Here is a 21,998-nt window from a genome sequence, read left to right on the forward strand (position 1 = left end):
TAGTGATTAAACGCTATTTTCTTACTACGCCTGGGTGGCGTAGTGGCTACGGCGCTCGCCTGCTGTTCCCTAGGATGCGGGATCGAATACCGGAATCGGCAGCCGCTTTTCGATGCGGTGCGATGTCAGTGCATGTTAAAGAACTTCAGGGGGTCAAAATTACCGGAGTCCTCCAGTACAGCGTCTCTCATAGCCCGGGACGCTTCGGGACGCTTCGGGACGGTAAACCCCACAAAACCAAACCAAATGTTTTTAAAGTTGCCTACTACCATTGGCTATGAACCACTGGATTAGTCGTATCACGCTTGAAGATTATAGAGCAATGTCCAATAATTAAATTTTTCCAAGTGATTAGCAATGCAGCAACTTAGAAATAGAAATATTCAGCCAAAATACTGACAGCAAGAAAGAATATCTCTGACCCTGTTTCTTGTCCCTGCTGCTCTGAAAACTATACGGACACTATAGCTTACCATATGCTCTTTGGTGGCATCTAACTAAAGTTAGGCTACCCACCTTAGAGATCTTTCCTTTTTGTGCTGTTTCCAGACTCCAATTTACCGGCGCCTCTTCTTTCACTCATCTTAATTAGATCGTTGAAAGTGAGCCTAGCGATTTCTGGCATGGTGAGCGTGAAATCGCATTCGCGCTCAATTGTCTGCTTCACCTCGACAGCCATGAGTGAGTCCATTCCCAGTTCTCGAAGGTTCACATTGGGGTTGAGGCTCGACGGATCTTTCACACCTGCAGACATAATAAGGCAGTCCACCTGTCAACGCTCCGAAATTAACACTGAAGTTAAAAATTTCAAAATTAGGGTGCGCTTAAATATAGAAGACTTAAGTATTTACTAAAAAACAACACTTTTTTCACCATGTATATATTTTTATTTTGTTTAGAATATTCATTTGTAAGGATTACTTGTGAATAACAGGGATAATTGTGGAGGATCCCTTCCTGACGATGGACATGACCGGCAAGTGCTTGCTATAGATGAACTTGGTTTGCAAATATTAATGAAAATAAGCATAAATTATTTCGAAAAAGCAGCAGCACAGTTGCCGAAGTTAAAACAAAAAAGACATATTAACAGCGAAAGCTATATAGTAGGTAATGTAGCTACTTAAACTAGATGGCTCCTGCGAATGGAGACACTCATTAGTAATACTCTAGCTTTGAATATTGCGATGTTGGGCGGCAGTAGATCCCTGAAAAATACGGCATTCCGGAATCATTCGAGTATCCGGCTAGCGCAAGACACTGCAGCGTTTTTCCAGCTTCCTTCTCTGCAGTCGGCAATCAATGGCATCAGATGGCATATGAATGTAATCTATAGGAACACACTAGCAAAAAAACTTGTGTATGCAGGTAGGGTTGAAAATTGGTATTAATATTAGCAGATACGCCTGTGAAACAGCTGAAGAGTTATGATAAATGCTTAATTTACTTCACCGCTTTGTATCGGTGCCCGCTACAAAGCACCGCTCTACTGCATATCCATTGTCAGCACAGAGGCGGCTTCTATAGTCAACATATTTATCACCTGCCACTTCCAGCCGTGTTTAATTACATGTGTATCGGGGCAGGTTATAAACAAGAAAGTAACTGAAGTAAAAAATAATATAAATAACAAAAATAAAAAAGAAAGAATGACTGATAAAGGAGTAATGTAAGTATCAAAATTAAATTTTTGCACCCCGAAAAAGCAATGAAACGCAGAAGGAGCTCCTACGAAACTAGGAGCTCTCAATGTTTTCGCGTCTCTGTACGTGTGGGGGACTTAAGTGTACACTTCCAGATTTTTTTACTGCATCGCGACAACCAGCAGAATCTTGAGCCCCTCATGCAAATAGGCGTGCACTGTAGACGTTCACCAATCATGTATGCATCTACGCTATTACGTCGCCACTGTGCTAAATGTGCGTAGTGTGGCCTTTTAACCCAGCGGACGTTCACGAATACCAGATCACTCGAAGTAGCTATCCCACGTCGCGGTCAGACCTGGAGCTCTATTTTCGACACACATGGCCGCCATTCGGCCCCATGTTTCTCTGATAGGCTGCCAAAAACGTCACGTGTTTCAAATTTGTTGCCCGAAATTGCAGGCTGTCCAAATGACTTTTTGCAGTGACGTGAAAATGACATCAGCGTGAAAACGAATCTTCAGTAGCGCTAATAATGATGCCTGAATGGTTATATAAGTACTTGTAGAGGGAAAACGAAGGCATTGATCGTAGAGAGCAAAGCACTTACGCTTGTATTATGAATGGGGTGAAATCAACTGCCCAGTGTCAAGAGCCGCCTCCTGAAATGTGATTGGCTAACGTTGTGTGGTTGGAAATAAGTCACGCATAAGCAATATATGATATTATCAAAATGATGTGCCATTACATAAAGGATGTGCTGCTATTGCTTTAAATGACCAAAGTTAGTCGCCAGATTTCGGACCCCTTTAGGCTGCCGCGTAAATAAACATGGCGAATTGGTCATGGAGTATAGGTCACTGTTAGCTGACCGCAGTTCGGTAGACAGTTTGATGGGGGGTGAAGTAAGCTGCACACTTGTTGTGATTGCAGAAAGCACTGAAACGGTGCCATAAGGATACTTTTCAGCTGCACAGCCGATTAGTGGATTAATAAAAAATACGCATATTTACAGCAGCACGAGGGTCCTAGCTGCCTTCCCGTTGCAAACACTTTGCCCTCATTGAGAACCATCGATCCGCGCCGTTGTTACCAAGCGCAGCAACGGCGGCCTACCAACTCAAGCGGTTGATTTGGGCGAGTCGTAGTTCAGAGAGCCCCGCGATGATTTCTAATTATCTGTCTGGACAGCGCATGAGTACAATGTGAGGGGTCATCTGGTGCGGTGGCTGTGCAGGAAATTGGCGCGATAGGCAACGAGGGATCCCTACCTAGCACTCGTCACTAACTGCAATGTTATTGAGTTGAAGATCCTTTTCACAATGGGGGCGGGATGAAGCAAGCATATATTGTCAGCTTCTATGCTATTAAAAGAATATATGTGCCATGCTGATGGCACATTTCTGCTTACCACTTGTGATGTGTTTCACGTAAAGGTTTGTTTATATATGCATGCACGCTCACCATTTGCTTAATTTATAGAACAAGGTAACTACTCCAAACCACGTCATGACGATATGCTCTAATCATATGAAGTCGTTAATTGACATTTTGTGTTGATTGCGTTTTATACAGCCAGAAAATAACCCCAATTTATTGATTTGCATTTGACCTTATCCACAGTATGGAATTCACGCGCCCGGTGCCGCCCTAGCACCATGATTTCCTCAGTCATCTTCCGCTTGTTCCCCCTTATTATCCAATTATCTCCCTCTGCACGTGTAAGGTAGCCAGAGCATCGCCTAGGGAACCTTTCTGCTATTCCGTTCTAGTGTTTCTCTATCTCTCTTACTCAGATATCTTTCACCTTTCGCTGAAGCCTTTCGTATACCAGCGCATGAAAATTTAACCGACTAGGTGTAAGGCCTAGCGTGTGCCTTTCACTTTGTCGGTTATATGTGTGTGGAAGACACACACACAGACTCCCTCTCCAACCATCCATCCCTTCCTCCTCTCTCTCTCTCTCTCTGCGTTCCGCGCTTTACATAACTCAAGCCGACACAAGATGTTAGAAACTTAAGCAGACTTGCTGACCTCACGGTAGCTGGTCATAACGCGGCTGTTCGAAAAAGGTAAGCGGCACAGCCAGTACCTAACAGTAACTGATACTTTGAGACTGCGAACGTTGTTCTCGGACATGGACCATGCCAGTTGCGCATCGCGCCTCTTCGTGAGTGCTGGAGCTATTTCGGAAATCTGTGGATTCATTTTGTTTACGACGAGGGCGTTGAACGATTCAGTTCTTGCATTGAAATTCAGCTAATAAGTGAATGTGAGAGATAATACGTGCTAATGATAAGCAATGACACTTTCCGCTTACGTTTTGTGTGAAGCCACTACAAATATTCCGTTGCCATTCTTTCTCTTTAGCTGTAACGCTCCTCGGGTATCGTAAACTCGCTGAGCCTCTCCGTGTGTAGCTGCTACCGAATGTCAGACCGCAAGTAGGACATGACACACTGAGACCGCAACATAGTTCACTCTCTCTCACTACATCTCGAGGCGTCCGCATTGGGGAATGCACCAAAGCAGTTAAATTCCTGGAGCATCGTAGTTTTTTATACTTGGTGCCAAGATAGTAGCAGACGAGAGCGCCTTTTTCTACGTTTTGTCTCTCTTTATTTTCATAATGCTTATCACGATTGTGTGCTTACGTAACATGGTACCGTCGTACTGCACGCGTCACGCTTACGTCACAACTTGAACAAAATGACGACTTGTAGTAAAAATGGCTCCTGGCCAGACCTGGCCTACTCTATCAAGATACGCATGGGCTGGAGGCGCCCCTGTTTGCCATTAACCGAAATGTGTCTCCGTCTAGCTAAATGTCTGTATAACATTATGTCCAAAAGTTAAAGAATACCCATGGTGGACCGTACATTCTCCCGTTTTGCTTCAGTGGGTATAATCCCAGACTACTAAGAGTGGTAGGCGGGTTGGTGAGGCTAAATGATTGGCTGATTTTGTTTCGTCAGCTGCATCTATCTTCAATTCTTGGAGCTTTTTATTTGCGCGTGCTCTTCTGAGAGAGACTGAGTTCGAACGGTTAGGCCTGTTCCGTCAAAATTCGTATACGTATCGGATAATATATCAAACCTGTTTATTTGCTTCGGCCTGCTACGAGTACTTCATGTTTAAGATTGCCTTCGTGTTGCACAAAACTCCGAGAAACAGTGATTAAGCCATTTACATTTAGTTTGCTAGATATTCGTTGCCACACCTGACTCGCCTGACCGCATCTAGTAACTATATCTGCGACAATTACACTTCACATCAGTACAGCGAATCGCTGACTCCATGAGGCACCTGAAACAATGAAATGATAATAAGCGTGCTCGCTCACCGAAAATGCGTTGGATAGAATCTAGGAGACCCGGCTTCCTGCTGGAATCATCTGTGGTAGTCAAATCAGCTTTGACAAAGCTGTTCACGACAGTTCGGCCCTGGCAAAATAAATGGTCCATCACAGACAAGCAGGCGGAGATTCGCTGAGGTGTGGTCCCACTGACGACAACATCATCGCCTACTATCTCGCGGAACACGCCGACATCCGCAACGGGGCCCCATTGAATAGCCAAGGCTGCAACGAAGAAATATTTTACTTAAGAATACGAGAACATTTCTAAGATAATACTTTAGGGTCGCATTATTAACCGCATCCCTTCAGCCACATTTGAATTTCTTTAATCCGTTTTGCAGTATATGGGATTTCATGTGAGACGTTGCTGTGCCCAAAAACGGCCAGCGCTAATTCTATAAAATAAATAAAAAATAATTAAAGAAATGGGCGTGTTAGTTTTTGTGCGATAGCCCTATTGTAGAGGTATTCTCGAGTATTTTGCTGACGTTAGCGCTTATTTCAATTTTCATCAAAGACGCAAGTGTTACTGTAAAAATTATCTGAATCATTCGAGAAACATGATGCAACGACAAAGTTGTTTTGAAATATTTCACTTCTGTTCTTATTTAGTTTGAGTTCATAAATGGAAAACCTAAAATATGGTGCATTTTTGTGGCTGCCTAGAAATGCAAAAAGTGTGGCGCTTGAGGAACGTTTTCACGTTAACCTCTTTAAGGTGTAAGCGGAAAGAAATGTTTTGCGTTTTCCGAGCTTGGTGCTGATGTTCAAAAATTTAGACTTCTTTAGCGAAGCAGTTTATTAAGCAATTCGACTCAAACTTTGCAAAACACAGATTTCTCTTGATATTCGGGCCTGTACTGGAATCAACTCCCTAGATGGCACAATATACACGCAAACTCCTTAGGTTTAAATCTAGGAGGCTAATGCGTGTCAAGCAAAATTTACTCTTGATGTCCAGTAAAAGGCCTGAATATCAAAAGAAGATAATTTTTTTTGCAAAGATTCGAGACATTCGTTTCCAAAACTGCTTTGTTCAGGATGTTTAATTTCTTTTAACATTACCAACAGCAACTAGTGAAAGCATGAACATATTGTGGAAGAAGGCTAGGTTAAGACGGCGAGGTCGTGGCGGCAAGGACAGCGAAGCCTTGTCCAGCGTTTTAATCCGGTCACCAACCCAGGCACGCGCCAGAGCCGGCGCCGCGGGACGATGATGATGGTATGTACAAATGAAAGAAGATGATGATGGCACGTACAAATGAAAGAAGGTCCACAGAAGGCTCACAATATCGTTTCGGTTTGCACTCTAGCGAGGGTAATATAAAGGTTGTGTAAAGCGGCACATTTTGTCTATACAGCGACTGAAGGAGATACACAAAAATCTTTATTGCTCAATTAATAAACTCAAATAAATGAAAACCACAGGTGAAATATTCCTATAAGGTACTTATATCTTAATATTTTTTTCATAAACAAACATAATTTTGCATTAAACAAACTTTTCTTTGCGGAAACTTCAAATAGCGCTTACATCACCGAACAGATCTTTGAAAAAAAAAAAATACATTGACGAAGCACCTTTTGCACATTGCCAACGAGTTCAATTTTATAGCAAGGATTGCCTGTAATCGCTTTTAAAATCTGGGATGTTTCATAAGCAATGACGCAAACCATTTTCTTTAAACCAGGAAGATATGACAGGCATCCAGTTTGGAGTAACGTTATTTGAAAAGGACCGAAGGAAATCTTTGTTACTTCAACAATAATGAGGTTTGAACCTAACATCGGTTTATAACCGATGTACCGCACTGCCCAGCACGCCTCAGCGCCTTCCGCAGTTTTTTCTTGTCGCGCCACCGAGTGATGACACGTAATGTCAATAGGTAGCGCCGCAAGATCTGTGGTCTACAGTTGCGGCCGCCGCGTAATGAAGTAGCGGCATATCGTTCAAAGGTATCGCCTCAGTCATTATGAGCCCCCAGCAGTGTGTTTCAATCGCATGACCTTGGAGGAAGAGCCACAGTGCTTCGTGCTGCGTGCTGACTTTGCACCCTACGGTAGTATAGGAAAACATTGTTCATGCAGATGCTGTTTCAGAGATAGAGCAATATATGCACACGAGTAGATTTGGCGCGAAGCTAGGTAATTTTGTTTAGCTATGTTCGCCTACTTGTGCACTGTGGCCTGAAGGCCATGGGCGGCGGCCGACTTGACATCTGCAAGCATTTCATTATTCATTACTTCGGTAATTTTGTAGGTACTTTGAAAATTATGATCTACCTTAAGTTCGACAACGTTCACGATATGCTACCTTTTTTGCAAGGAATGACATGCACCTCTTCATACAAGGAAGACAACTGTTGCCTCGGTTTCCATAGGAATATAATACCCGTACATGGCCCTATGTATAGTCAAATTTCAGTGCTAATGTCATTGAAATGCAAAGGGCGGGAAAACTTCACCATCATCATCAGCCTGACTATACCTACAGCGGGGCGAAGGCCTCTCCCATATTTCTCCACTTAACCCGGTTCTGTGCTAGCTGCATCCACTTAATCCCCGCGAACTTCTTAACCTCATCCGCCCACCTAACTTTCTGCCGCCCTCTGCTACGCTTTCTTTCTCTTGGAATGTCATCGAAATGCAAAGGGCCGAAAAACTTGTTTGGTCCTTTCTTTTTAGGGGAGTCTTGTGCACGGCTTGCATCCCTCTGCTCAGCACCTTTACTTTAGCACAAGTGTAGAATATTGTGTCAACCATACTTTTCGCCCACAATATAGTATATATATATATATATATATATATTTATTTCTGCTCTAGTGCCGACCAGAAGGCCCCTGACGGTCTATGTTTTTGAACATGTGATGTAACATCGAAATCTGCCCGCGTTTTATGGAATCGGAGATTATCTCCACTAGCCTGTTGACGAAAGTTTAGTCGAGACGGGCGAAGAAATGTAACGAATAGGCTATCCTATCTGTCGATTTCAGATGCGATCAACTTCTCGATCTGGAAGGGTTAGGGCTTAGGAGTTCACTGGATGGAGGAGCTTAATTGGAGGCTTCGCTTGTCTCAACGAATTTTTCTACCGCAACGGTGCATTCCTTCCCTCCTTCCCTCCTTCCTTCCTTCCCGCCTTCCTTCCTTTCTTCCTTCCTTCCTTCCTTCCTTCCTTCCTTCCTTCCTTCCTTCCTTCCTTCCTTCCTTCCTTCCTTCCTTCCTTCCTTCCTTCCTTCCTTCCTTCCTTCCTTCCTTCCTTTTCTTGTTTCTTTTCTTTATTTGAGATGATTCAGTAAACATTGGCTCAGGAGGCAGGTTTGCCGGTTTGCCGGTTCCAAGACACTGTTGCAAGCTTCAGTAGTAATGGTTTATAAAAATTCATGGGTCATCGGCACCTACTATATGGTTGAAATTTAAGTGAAATATTCCAGTATTTTGAGCCGGTAAAATTGTATGCAACCTGGGCACATGAATCGAAAACACCTAGTATACCGAGCATAAAAACAAGTTTTGCGAATAGAGGCATCAGTGATGGCACCAAGTGATTCGCAGATAATTCATAAAACTATCGGTGTGAAACGTTTATATTTAAGCTTTATAGAAACCATGGCTTTGTAAAGCCTCCTATATTGAGCGCCGTGCGAATATAAATGCACGATTAGTTAACAGTGAAACGTTAACCTATCGCTGAAACGTGGAGGCTAACAAAGAGGGTTCTACTTAAGTTGAAAACAACGGAGAGGGCTATGCAAAAAAATGGTAGGGATAACGTTAAAAGATAGGAAACGTGCACAGTGGGTCAGAGAATTAACTCAAGTCACTGATATTCTAGTGTAACTCAAGAAGAAGACATGGGCATGAGCAAGACATGTAGCGCGAAGAAAGAATAACGATGATCGCTTAGGGCAACAAACTGGATTCCCAGGGAAGGAAAGCGTAGCAGGGGGCGGCAGAAAATTCGGTGCGCGGATGAGGTCAAGAAGTTCGCAGGGGTCAAGTGGATGCAGCTAACAAAGGACGCGGTTAATTGGAGGAGTACAAGGTCAGGTTCTTTACGTTCTTCAAATCTTTCGCACCTCTCTAAGGTGCTCCTCGATTCGACAGGCGACGTGCAGATCACACACACACTTAATGAGGCGTAGGACGACGAACTTGCAGTAACAAAACTAAAATTAACTTTATACGACACAAACAAAAGATAGAAAAAACTTATTTACACGAGGCCGAGAGGCGAGAAAACTTTATAAAAGAGGCTGAGTGAAAACTGCAAAACGGGTCCATTGCTCTTATTTACGACTGCCAAGTCAGGGCCTGCTGTTGTCAGATGGGAAGGGGGATTGACACCCGGAAGTTCCGTGCTCCAGAGTCACACATAACTCATCAGCCCATCATCGTCGATTCAACACCTCCGGTAGGCTTCCCCCCAAGGCCAAGTAGGGACTGGGAGGGTTTTTAGCTCGAGTTGAGGGCCCTACCGGGACAAGGGGGTCACCGCATGATGCCCCCCCCCCCCGCCAAGAGGGAGTAGCATCTTACGCGAAGACGAGCTGCAGCGCCATCGTGGCATTGAGCCAACGAGGCGGACCTTCACGACTACACAACGTGTTTAATGAAGGACAACCATTCCCTGCAATGGACTCAGCGACACAGAGAGTGTTTCACCCTTAACCGAGAAAATCACGGACAGACCGCACCAAATCTTCGAGAACCTCCGCTCGCCAAGAATGCGATGTTCCCGCAGCAGGTAGAACGAGACCTCTTTCCGTGCCTTTGAAATTCCTTCATGGAGGCCCTGAATCCGGGTGTTGTATGCGGCCGCGCAGCGTGAGAGCCATACTTGGTACGCACACTCCACGAGTAGGTGGACGAACTGGTTAACGGCTACGCCTGGCAACGGATTCGGTATTGCACAGTCTGGTACGGTATACATGAAAACTGGAAGAGATTTGCTACAAGATGGAGAAGTGCTTCAGGAAGAAGACACTGCGAGAATATGTGCACAGTGTCCCCTCTACCACCACAAATCGGACACGTTACTCGCAAGCCGACCCGTGTAAATGCTGGAGCCTTAATGAGGAGGACTCTGTTGGCAAACGGTACATAAAAGACGCTCTGCTTGCTTCCAAAACGTCCGCTCTGATGTACCACCAGCTTAGACTAACATTGACAAGATCATACTGGTGGAGGTGAGGAGGTGGAATTGGAGCCAGAAGTCTAACCAATGTCTTAAGGGGAATCGAAATGTCTGCTTCCGCCTTATGGAGACGCTCAAGGCTAGTAGCTGCCTGAGCATAAAAAGAGGATGGAGAGTCCGACCGTGGCACGCAGTGTGAATACGTGCTCTGGGCGAAAAGGCGGAGTCGAGTACTCAGAAAAAACGAAGTGCGGCTTCGAGTTAGAGGCATGCCCATGTTCAGTGCCACTTGGGTCCACCTGATGTGCAAGGCTGAGGCTACGATGCCCAGGTCGAAGACGCCATGGCCTCCCCTGTCCTTAGGTAGCTTGACCACAAGTCATTTGATCTTATCCGGAGCTCCACTCGACAAGAAACGGAAAAGGTTTCGCTCCAGGCGGAGCTTCATCCGTTCCGACAGAGGTGTTACGCCGGCGACATAGATCAGCACCGAGAACAGGAGGGACCGCGTGGTAGTTGTCCGAGCCATGAGCGGACACAAGAGCTTCTCGTACTCTCTTGCCCTCGATTCAATTTGTTCTTGAGTAGAGGACCAATTCCTGTTCTCTACGGAGCGGAAACGGCCTTGCGCTGTCAAAGAAATGCCTCTCCCCTCGGCTCACTAGAATGGTCTTGAATTTACTCGAACATCGTCAGCACGCGCGGCTTTCCCGCGCGAAGTGAGGAGGAGCGCCGAGTCCGTGCGGGAGATTGCACGCGTGACACAGCCCATGTCGACAAGGGCGAGGAGGCGCAGCGCTGGCCTAGAATGCGCAATCGGTATCGTCGCTTTCTCGAAGCTGGTGGAAGTTTCCATTTCCGATTTCGGCGGTGCGCGCGCGCCGAAACATTAATGAAAGGTGATCGCGGCCTTACAGGAGGAATATGGTAGAGGCCTTCGGCCTGCTGTGGGTATAGTCCGGCTGAGGATGATGATGATGAGGTTAACAGTGGAAACAGACAGCACATAGTAGGAGAAGATTAGCAGAACAGCGGTGAACTTACAACTGAGTGTTTGTGTGTGTGTGTGTTTCGTTTTCCAAAATAAGGATGTCAAGCTATGCAACACTGAAATTGCGGGCATGCTTAAATTAAACCAAATATTGCCTCATAAAATAAAAATCGCTTCAAAACCGACATGAAGATATTACCGAACCGCTGTCCAAGTTGAAGCATGCTCATTTACTTCTAAGGTAGAATCACAGATGGGTTACAAATACGCATACGCCAATTACATTTATTGTTTTCGAAAAATGCAATTGCTACGAAATACATAAGTATGGCTGTGAAGAAAACCTCGTCATTATGGAATGGGCTCCGGTCCCTAAGTTTAGGTTAACAGCCGTATTAAAAGTATATTTCTACTTTGAGTCCTTGTATCAGGTAGGAGTAAACTATTTCGTCTATTTAAGTTCTCGCAACGTTTAATGGGAATTACAAGTGGGTTCAGGAGAAAACAAAAGCTGGCGGTTATGCAGTATGTTCATACTCTGTCACGCGGCAAAAGCCAGTGGTTCCAGGGAGGCACTACAGGCTTTCCCCTCTGCTCCAACAAGACTTCGAGAAGTTGGGGCGGCTGTTTAATAACATCAGGGTCACAGGAAGACGGCGTGATAAATACCTAATCAAATATCGCAGGGTGTAAGTATGGCTTGAATCTAGTGATAGAATGAATGATGTAAGCGTTGCAGCGAAATTTTCTGCGGACACCTGAATTTGATGTGTTCATGTCACAACGTTCGACCGAGCCTTCTGTTCTAGAATCTCGCTGTTGTCGTTCGCCTCTACAAAGTACCAAGTTGTCTTCTTCTTCTTCATCTTTTCTTCTCATTCTTCTTCTTCTTTAACTTCTTATACTACTACTACTTATTTTCCTAGTTCTGTTTCTATTTCTTATTTTTCTTCTCGATGCCACGATGCCACGCCGAATGCTTGAAAACCTAGCGTAGTATAGCTTTCGCTACAAAATAAATGCGTTCTATGTAAAAATGGCACAGTGTATCAAACCTCTGTGTCCTATGGCTAACATCGGCCAAATTCGGTGATGCATTCAGATTTGGCTGGAGCACAATATTACTGCGGCAAGAGGGCTACAGAGCTCGCTAAATATTATTTCATGTCTATGCAACCTGTCGTTTGTCGATAGTGCAGTGATGTTTGTTCATTTCGCTGAGCGCACAAAGGATGCAGCTGAAACGTTCTTAAGGCCTCAAAGTAGTACAATATTATCGACGCGACAGAAAAAGCCGGCGACGTCGGCCACGGTACGTCGGCTACGATTTGCGCGTCAAAAAACTGCCGCTACTGCAGTTTGGCGCGGCTAGCGTGCACGGCACTGCACGGTGCCACGGCGCGCATGCACACAAGACGCCCTCGAAGGCTGGTAAGTTTCAGTGTGCATTTTCGAGCCGACGACAGGGCACCTGCAGGGAAGAACTGGCCGCCTATCGAGGCACTAACTACTTTCCTGATCAAAACAATGATGCGCTATGTTTACTGCAAATGTTCAAATTGTTGCGAATGGTCAAACCCATAAAGCATTTACTGGGAACCGTGGAGACGTCCAGCCCAGCAACGGCCTGAGCCCGCTTCGACGACGGCTACGGATAATGATTGTGTACGTACGTGTTTTACTGAAAACTAATCATCACTTAATTATCTGCACTATTACAGAAGAGTTAGAGATTACATAGTAATGAGGAACACGTTTTCGTCTACCGCAGTTCCTGTAGAATTCCATCGATTTCGCAAATTCCCAGGCTTTTCAGCCGCTGACGTTCCGTGTGGCGAAATCGACGGCCTTCGATTCCGGCGTGTACCGATTACAACTCTATGCGAATCCGCTTCCGCAGTTTCTGGTATACTTCCACTGAATGTACTGAAGATAAGGGAAATAACACCATCATTACACCTCCACGAGCACTGCATTAAAACTGGCATGGCATACGCACTGCAGGGAAGAGCTCACAGCTGTGCCCGGCCGCACTGCTGACGGATTGCATCCCAGGCATTTTTTTTTCTCTAAACTTTCTTGTTGACATTTCGTTTGGTATCATAGGCGCAGGGCTGCGCTCGAATTCCTTCTAGCAGCTTTTCCGCAGCAGTGTCTGAAACGGGCGCGCGGTCGCTGTCTGCATAGCAAGCCACCATCTTCACTACGCGTCAGGAATGCTGGGATGCATGGCCGGCGTTGCTAGCGCGGTCGGCGAAAAATAGGCGAGATTCCATTTTCGTATCGGCGACGTTGGCCCTCGCCGGCTCGCGCTCGCAATAATCCAGAAAAAGAATCGGAGAGTTAGCAAGCCATTTCTGAATACCTCCTGAGAAATAAGCATTCCTCCCTTTGGATAGTGGTTCGAAGGTATGTTCACGGGCTTTCTGAAGCGGTTTATAGTTTTTCGTGAACGTTGGCTGTGCATGTGCGGAATTTTCGTTCTGTATAAATACTGGTGCCGACTTCCGATCAATATTAGTTTGAAGTTCACCACTTTACGGTGTGTCTTTTCTCCTCCTCAATCCCGCCTATTTTCATTATGAGTAAATACTGGTGCTGACTTCCAATCAATATTAGCTCCAAGTTCACAACCTTACGATGTGTCTTTTCTGCTTCTCAATCCCGCTTGTTTGAGTTTCTAAAAATTATCCATCATTTCGAATACGCACAATTGCTTTCTGATTGCGAATGGTCAATATTATTTCTTTGTAATAGCTTTAATTTTATTCATTCTTGCAAACTCACAAACTATTCATGGGCAGTACTCACCGGGTAGACCATTTGCTGCCCGATATTCGCAGATGCGTTCCATGGCGGAGTTTCCGTAACCGTAGCTTGTCTGACCTATATTGCCAAAACATGCACTCATCGACGAGAAACAAACAAAGTGGTCAAGCTGCGGACACAAGGACCGGGATACAATGTCCAATTTTTCGGTGGCGTTAATCTTGACACTAAGCGTGGTCTCCAATGCTTCGACCGTTTGGTTTTCGAGGAGTCCATCACGCAGGATCTGAAAACAAAGACGGTGGTGAAAAAGTTGAGAGAGGCCCAGTACATGAGTTTGGTCAAGATGAAAGGTCAATGCCACGACTATCATTCTTATGGCAGTAAAAACATATTCGACGATTACTTTATTTCAAAATACGATAATGTATTACTACCGGAGCAGTCCATGCAAATACAACCAAACTCAATAGCATATCAAAGACGTAGGCCGGATTCCGCGAAATGTGCTCAATCGAATGTGATAATGTGACAGTAGAAAGAGTGCTTCACTAGTGCAAGATTGCTTCCAGTAGGCGCGGAGTAAACGAATATGTGGACCTTACCACTCCAAGATTGAAGATTCCTCCGACCGGACCAAGGGCATCGGCCTTCGCAATAATTTCTTCTGCTCCATCACGCGTCGAGGCGTCGACCGTAGTCGTAATTATCTTCACTCCTGCTTGTTGCCAGCGTCGTATGCAGAGTTTCTGGTAACCGGTGCGCACTCCAGACCTGGAGGTAAGTAGCAGGTAACGGCATCCACGGCTCACCATCCAGTCAGCGAGTTCGAGACCGAAGCCTCCCAGACCACCGATGATGACGTAAGACTTGTGCTTGTAGAAATATGTCCTTCGTACCGCTTCAACAACGAGAGGCTTTGCCGATGTTACAATGCGCTCACTCTCTTCGGGTCGTATCTGCACTCAAACATAACATTTCAATCGGTGGTCTGTCATAAAAGAGGGGTGTGGCCGCACACCCGAAAGCATGGGTAGATAAGACAGTGCGCCTCCCATACAAATAAAGCATTTCTTTTTATTATTTTAAAGGTGGCGCACAAATCACATGACAATTAATTACTACAATGTGCCGCTTCGAATAAAGTTTCAAAAAGTACATAAGTGCTGCCTTGATTACTTCTCAAGCCTCCGAGAAATCAACCGCAATTCTCAGATTGCACAAAAATAAATTGAAAACCAGAACAGGTCCACAATTCCCGTAATCAAATCCACTGGCATGTCGCTTCATCCACCCTATTACATAATAATCAATATAATCTAACCTACTTCAATTTATGCCAACATAATTATTGGTTATTCAAACGCAGTCCACATTTTTTAAAGGTAATGTAACCTAATTCGGTTTTAGAACATTGTGCGAATTCGCTAGAATTTCGATTAATGCGCCTAGGTATTCAGTAATTCAGTCTTCACCAATATATTACACAATGTTAATGTACCTATATTGCCCTGTATTTACTCTAAATGCACAGTTAGAAACGATATTAATGTTCGCTGCATCTAATCTGCTGCAAGCTACATAAATTCTATATGGGCCTGCTGTATTATAATGTATTCTCACATATCCCACTGCGAACCCGCCACACTGTACGATGCTGCGATGTCATCGCATGATAACAACCATCTGAAGAACTAAATTAAATTATTCTGTAGCACTTCACTACGACACCTTGATTCTCTTTCTTTTCTCTTTGGCTTTCCATTCGCTTACGGTATGGTTCAGGAGCCCATCATGATGTTGTATACTGTGCCTTTTGTTTACAAAAATAAGTCAACCTTCTCTAACGAAATACGCCCCTCATTCTAACGCTGTCAACCGTAAATCTAAAATTTTTCATGGTAGGCTCCCCTAATTACCACTATCGGCTCGAAGTTTTGCGTCTAATTCAAGAGGCTCGTGAATCTGTCGACCATTTCCTCAGTGCACTGCATACGCGCGTGCAAATTGCGAAAAGTGGCTGCATAAACACTTGGATGAAGGCATGATTTTTGACATTCCTTGTAGAGCTCATTCAAGGCACGAATTTCTTGGAGACGCTGCAAATAGATGTGCATCTAACGCTTACCAACGCTCTGGTGAAACCCCACCTGAAAAACAAATTTCAAATTCAGTTGCAACGCTGCGGGAAGCTGCCGACTGGTTCATAGCTGCGGAGCCCAGCAATCTCTACGAAATCCGTGGAAAGAACCAGCTCAAGAAAGGGGAGAGCCCGAAAAGAAAGCGTTTCAGCGATCGTTTGGGATAGTCGGTCACGAGGAACGAACACTGCTGTTTCTGCTATTAAGGGATACATGTAAGGGCTAACTGCCGAGCGAGGTCAGGAATGTGTAACTATTCCGACTAACAAGCATATTGTACGTTTGGGTGCCGGAACATAGGTGCCGATTACTCTAAGGGGCACAAGTTTTGTCTGCCGAATATTTCGCGAGACATACTTTATTAGTTTGCTTAGCTGCTAAGCCGGATTAGCATAATTATTATGCAAAATCAGTGCAGATTTACATGGCGTCCAGCACATTGCGTAAGGCTTCTTTGCAACAAGAAAAATAGGAACTAGAGTGAATGAAACGCCACTGGGGAATTGGGAATTTCAAAAGACCAAAAGAAAGGTGCACAGTCATAGCCTGTTTGAAAGGCACTTAGAAATCGTAGAAGTTTGTGACCCAACGGTCCTTAGTGGAGCGTTCAAGCTAGTGGTATACCATTTTGCTTTCCATTTAGCCTCCATTTACTCACGTTAGAGGCTTATTTGCGATAGGGATTCGAACTGATTATCTATGCATCGCAGCCAAGTGTAAGTGCTCACCAAGAAAAGGATATGCTGCATCTTCCTTTCCCCAAAAGAGAAAAGAAAAAAATATATAAAAATTACTCGTGCAAAGCCATAGTCGGTGTCAAAAGAGCTGAAAGGCATACTGCGTCTTCATTCCCCAGCAATCAACTTAAAAAGAACGTATTGCTCCGCGGCAGTGGCTTGAGAGCTGACTCTCGACAACTCTACCGGAATACCCGAGATTGAACTCGATCGCCCACGGCTGCTTCGGTGAAGGCGAAAAGAAGAGGCGCCCGTGTCCGCCGAGATATCAGTGCACGGTAAAGATTCACAGGTGGTCGAAATTGCTCAGCAGCCCTTCACAGCGACACTTCTTTCTTTAGACTTTTACTCCGCAGGTCACAGCGGTTTTACCTGGTTTACGTTTCGACGGAGGACGTGGGTAAGACATTGCTCCTAGCATTTCCTATAAATCGATCCAATGCTTATTTACAACAAAAAGTGCGAACGTATTCGTGGAATGTAAAGGAGACGATGGAGGCACTTGAAATCTAATCTTAACGCGAAGCTTGCGCTTCTTCGTATGTGAGATTAGAAGCCAAAGCTTTTAAAAGCCACTACCAACTGTGAGGCTAAATTCCACAGTGTTCGTGAAACACTGCAAGTACTGGGCGCAAGGTATATGTGAAGCAGATATAAGCCAATAAGAGAGTTTCTGGTGCAGGTCTTGGAGAGAAATAATCAGCTAAATTTCTGTTAATTTCAGAATTGACAAATTTCGGTGGCACTATGTGCATGCAGTTATTAGTTTCCGTCTATTGCAGCCACACTTCACTCCTGCAGTGAGGAATCGCAGTTGATAGGTATAAATGCAGGAAACCGAAACAGAGCAGATAGTGAAGAGTCGTTTTCCTAAATTTTGCGATACAGTTGTTAAAGCTGAAAATTGACACACTGAGGAACAAGTAGGTAGTTTAGCGCATTTTTATGCGTACATGAAGGACAAAAAACATGGCCCAACCAAGACAACAACGTCTCCCCCATATGGCTGCGCTGTTAACCAGGCACAGCAATGCATCCAGCCATTTGCAGAGATCGTTAATATCATCATCCTTAGGAAGCTTACGCTGAATGCCCACAAAACTACCGGTGATCAACGTATTTAGAGCACAGTGATGGACACGAATGCGCCGGTAGTCCAGGCAGTAACTCTGTTTAAGGCGATAGCATTTCTAGGCTCAAGGAGCGAAATTCTGTGCGCTCGAGTTGTGCGCGTGATCTGTGCGTCGTATCTGTGCACTGATGTGATACTTGCAATTATCGGACGTGTGAGGAGGGAGATTGAGAATGAAGACGATTGATGGTGATGAGTAACAAATAAAACTTATAAGTGACATCGATAGAGTTAATCAACTAATGCTAATGACTAACAATGATGATTAAAAATGACTAAAATGACTTGTAATCCCAGATATATCATACTACAACTTATTCACCGCTGTTGATTGGTAGGGAGTAAAAAAGCTTAGCGGTGAGTGGTAATGACTACAATTACTATGCACTACCCATCATGACTACGAAACGACGAATCTGTCAAACGACTTAGAATGAATGTAAATGAATAAAACTGACTAGGCACGACTCCTCATGACAGTCAATGACTACAGAAGGACCAATATGTCAAACGACGACTTGTAATGACCGCAATTGATTGCAAATGAGTAAAGAATGTTTAGCTATGAGTGGTAAGGACTACAGTTTCTAGGGATGACTCGTCATGACTACGAAACGACCAGTAGGTCAAACGACGACTTCAAATGGCCGCCACTGATGGAAATAAGTAAATATGCTTAGCTATGAGTGGTCAAGACTACAATGACTAAGCACGGCTTCTCACGACTGTGAATTATGCTTTCAATAACTAGACTTTCGCCGATCTCCTCTTAGAGGACACCTCAGAGACCCTCTAATTTTTTTATTAACGAAGCTTAGTGTGAACATGAACATCATGGGGGGGGGGGGGGGGAATAGACTCTATGCTGTTACCACTTGCAGAACTGTTCAGTGAATGTAGAGCGTGTTGTTCAAAATGCGCTGCATTGCAAGGCCAAATGTGTCAATTCTGAATTCAAAACAACCGCATATTGCAGGAAAGAAGATAAATAGGTATGATTGAAGGCAGGGAAGCAGGAAAGAACTTTTATAAAAAACCTAAAGCGCAGAGGTTTTGTAGTCTGCAGCTTTTCTTTTTACCCTATGAGACCATTCCGTGCAGACTACAGCACGTTCAGCACGCATTCCGGAGCAGATATTAAAAAAAAAAAAAACATTTTGTAGAATTCTGCAAGACGACAGAAAGAGTCGTCGGAGCACTGTACACAAAGTGGACAGATGCCCTTGTACCATTCTCTCTGCGACCGTGAAACCAACCTACATATATAAATACCGAAAGGTTGCTAGGATATATTGTTGAACTTCAGAATCTTGGATTTGCAATTACGCTAGTTTAGTTTGCATAAGTGAGCGCTTACCTCGAGAATAACTGCACCAGTGTTGTTTCCAGAGGCTGCAAGTTGGAACGCTTTGTCGGCGTTGTCCAACGAGAATACAATGCTGTCCAGCGGTCTCACAGCACCAGAATCAATACCCTCTCGTACAAGTGCCACTACCTGCTGCCTTTCTTCCTTTGCCAAGGGGCTGTCTTCTAGCAAGTCTTTCAACATGATGTTCTGGAAGCAAATGCTCTTAGTGTGCATGGATATATCCAGAAATGTATCTTCGGACGAGTTCGCCTTCCCGATCTCGAGGAAGCGGCCACGTGCTGCCAGACAACGTACGCTGCCTTGCATTTTGTCTTGAGGTAATGTGTTGAGCATGAGGTCCACTCCTGATGCGTATATGAATCCGTAAAATGCGAAAATGAGAACAAAATGAGATAATATTAAAAAACAGTGAGAAACTGCGAGACGGCTGTATAGTTGAATTTATAAAAGTAAAGCGCCATAGATAATATTCTGTATTTCAGAAAGAAAGCTCATTTTTCATAAACAAAGCCACGATTCGCCTAGTGGTGTTCAGGTAGACACGCTTAGGAACGCCGTAACGTGTCTCGTGTTATATTAGAAGAAGTGAGGGCAGACAAAACAGTGCTTGATTTCAGCCTTATATGCATTAATGAAAACAATTAGGTGGTCACAAACAATATACGGTGCCTAAAATAAGCAGAGGAGGGATTTGTGCTCCGTAGCCAGCTGAAGCTATATCGCTCTCAATATCCCCGAGCGTACAAGTTGATAGGATTTCAATAAAACGTTTTACACGTTTCAATAGAAACACAACTAGGCAGACACTTAATATCTACTTTACTCTATGACGCAATAGGTGCCTGTGTTTTTCTGGTGTGCTTTTGTTCTGGAAAATCGACTGAAAGACAAGCAGATTATAGTGCGACGGTCGCCTTTGTACACGATAGAGGCCGAAATAACTAAGTACCTTTCAGCTGGATGCAGGGTTCGCGCAATAATTTTAAACTTTTCAGTGGGGAACCAGTGATTTCGTAAAGTTCAAATTTGTTATCATAGTTTTGAGAATACTTGCCATGTGCGGTCTATCCCAATCTTTTTCTCCTATTTCCCTTTCATGGTCTAAATCTGCGGTTATTACCGACAAGTTACTTATATTCTAGTTGATATCAAGGCAAAGAAAAGAGCATGGGCAAGACATGCACTGTGAAAAGCGGATAACCAATGGTCGCTAAGAGTAACAAATTTGATTCTAATGGAAGGAAGGCCTAGCCGCTGGGGGCTGAAAATTAGGTCTGTGGATGAATTTAAGACCTTCGCAGGGGTCGAGTGGATGCAGCTAGCGCAAGACCAGGTTAATTGGAGGAAATGGGAGAGGCCGTCGGCCTGCAGTGAGAATAGTCCGCCTGAGTATGATAATGAGAACGTCAAAATTGGGGAAAAACACCCACACTTGGAAAAAGACCAGAAAAACAGAAAAAGAATCAAGAAGAAAAATAAATATGAAAAGAAGCGAATGAAGAAAAAGCGCCGAATGAGTGAAAATAGTCTCAGAAAGGGCTTTTGTTTTTCGGCACTTTAAAGAGACCTAAGTGCATCCAACAAAGTTTTTACAATGCTTTCGCTTAGCCCTACCTGCCTGATCTTTGCACCGATGTTTTGTGGGTTGACGCCGCTAGCCGGATCTGGCTTTTCAGCTAACTGGGCGGGAAGTTTTTCGCTTATAATGACATTGATTGCCTAAATTGCATCTTGAAAACAAAAATTCAAGAACGCTTAAGATTCGCCTTTAAGAGTTCAACGAGATAGCGTTATCAGCCTCTTCTCGCTCCGCCTTCCCATGCCCTTCAGCCTCACAACGCTAAAGGTCTGATGTTACACCACTCCATTGTGTATTTAGTGAAGGGTGAAATTTCACTCCGGTCTTGATTTCAAATACCAATGAGACAACCGCTGTTCATTATTTCTTCCCGCCTAAAGTCAGTAGTCTGTTTTCTCTCCGCTGTTCTTAAAACACAAATGGTTCTAGACATTGGATGTATGTATAAATCTTTGAAACGGGCGGCGGTTCGAGTCATCTGTTGCGGCCGCGCCGTAGGATAGGAGGAATTTTGCAGAGAGCGCCGCATTGCTGGTAAGCAAAGCGGAAACGTTCCTTGCTATTCGCTCAAATATTACATCCGTGATTAGTTTATTTCTAATGACGCACCTAAACATCAGCTGACAGTCATAAGAAAATGCATACATGAAGTCCACCTTTATTCGGGGACAAGCAATGCGGTTCTGTGGTGGCATGCTCGACTCGCACTGCGTAGGAGCCGTGTTTCACTGTGCCGGTTTCCACAATACATTTATTGCTTCTTTGATTTCTTCTGATTTTCGCGTTAAATCCACAACGCGACACCGGCTTTTCTGCGACACGAGGCCCTAATGGATCTCGCATTAAAATGGTATCACACAAGAACATAAATATTCTATTCCTTCTTTTACTGCACCTTGTGCCTTATACCTGAAAGTAGTTTTACCTTTTCCTTTTGTTCCAAGGAACACTAGCTGCTCGAAGGAAAGGTCTCGTGAGCTTCCAATGTGTCCTTCTAGTATTGGAAAGCGGCGTGTCAGGAATTCCCGCTCTTCTTGGGATTCTGAATAGAAAAACGACAAAGCAAAAATGACAAACCACATTCCAGCAGTGAGCTGAGGAAGTCTATCGACACATCGCCTTAAATGTAGTTATTTCACGTC

At 44.3% G+C, this 21,998-nt stretch overlaps 1 protein-coding gene across 1 annotated transcript in view; it reads right to left on the minus strand.

The window, feature by feature from the left end:
* Positions 1-468: 468 nt before the first annotated feature.
* The window catches only part of LOC146194785 (fatty acid synthase-like), a 103,841-nt gene continuing 82,311 nt past the window's right edge, over positions 469-21,998 (minus strand). The window contains exons 19-24 of the mRNA XM_084596124.1: positions 21,782-21,898; positions 19,266-19,621; positions 14,504-14,857; positions 13,941-14,184; positions 4,987-5,223; positions 469-744 (exon numbers count right to left, since the gene is read on the minus strand). Coding sequence (XP_084452250.1) covers positions 518-744; positions 4,987-5,223; positions 13,941-14,184; positions 14,504-14,857; positions 19,266-19,621; positions 21,782-21,898 — 1,535 coding nt within the window. The 3' untranslated portion in view covers positions 469-517. The remainder of the gene's footprint in view (positions 745-4,986; positions 5,224-13,940; positions 14,185-14,503; positions 14,858-19,265; positions 19,622-21,781; positions 21,899-21,998) is intronic.

Source organism: Amblyomma maculatum, chromosome 3 (genome assembly GCF_055883805.1).
Source record: "Amblyomma maculatum isolate TAMU_Amacu chromosome 3, ASM5588380v1, whole genome shotgun sequence".
Lineage (NCBI taxonomy): Eukaryota > Metazoa > Arthropoda > Arachnida > Ixodida > Ixodidae > Amblyomma > Amblyomma maculatum.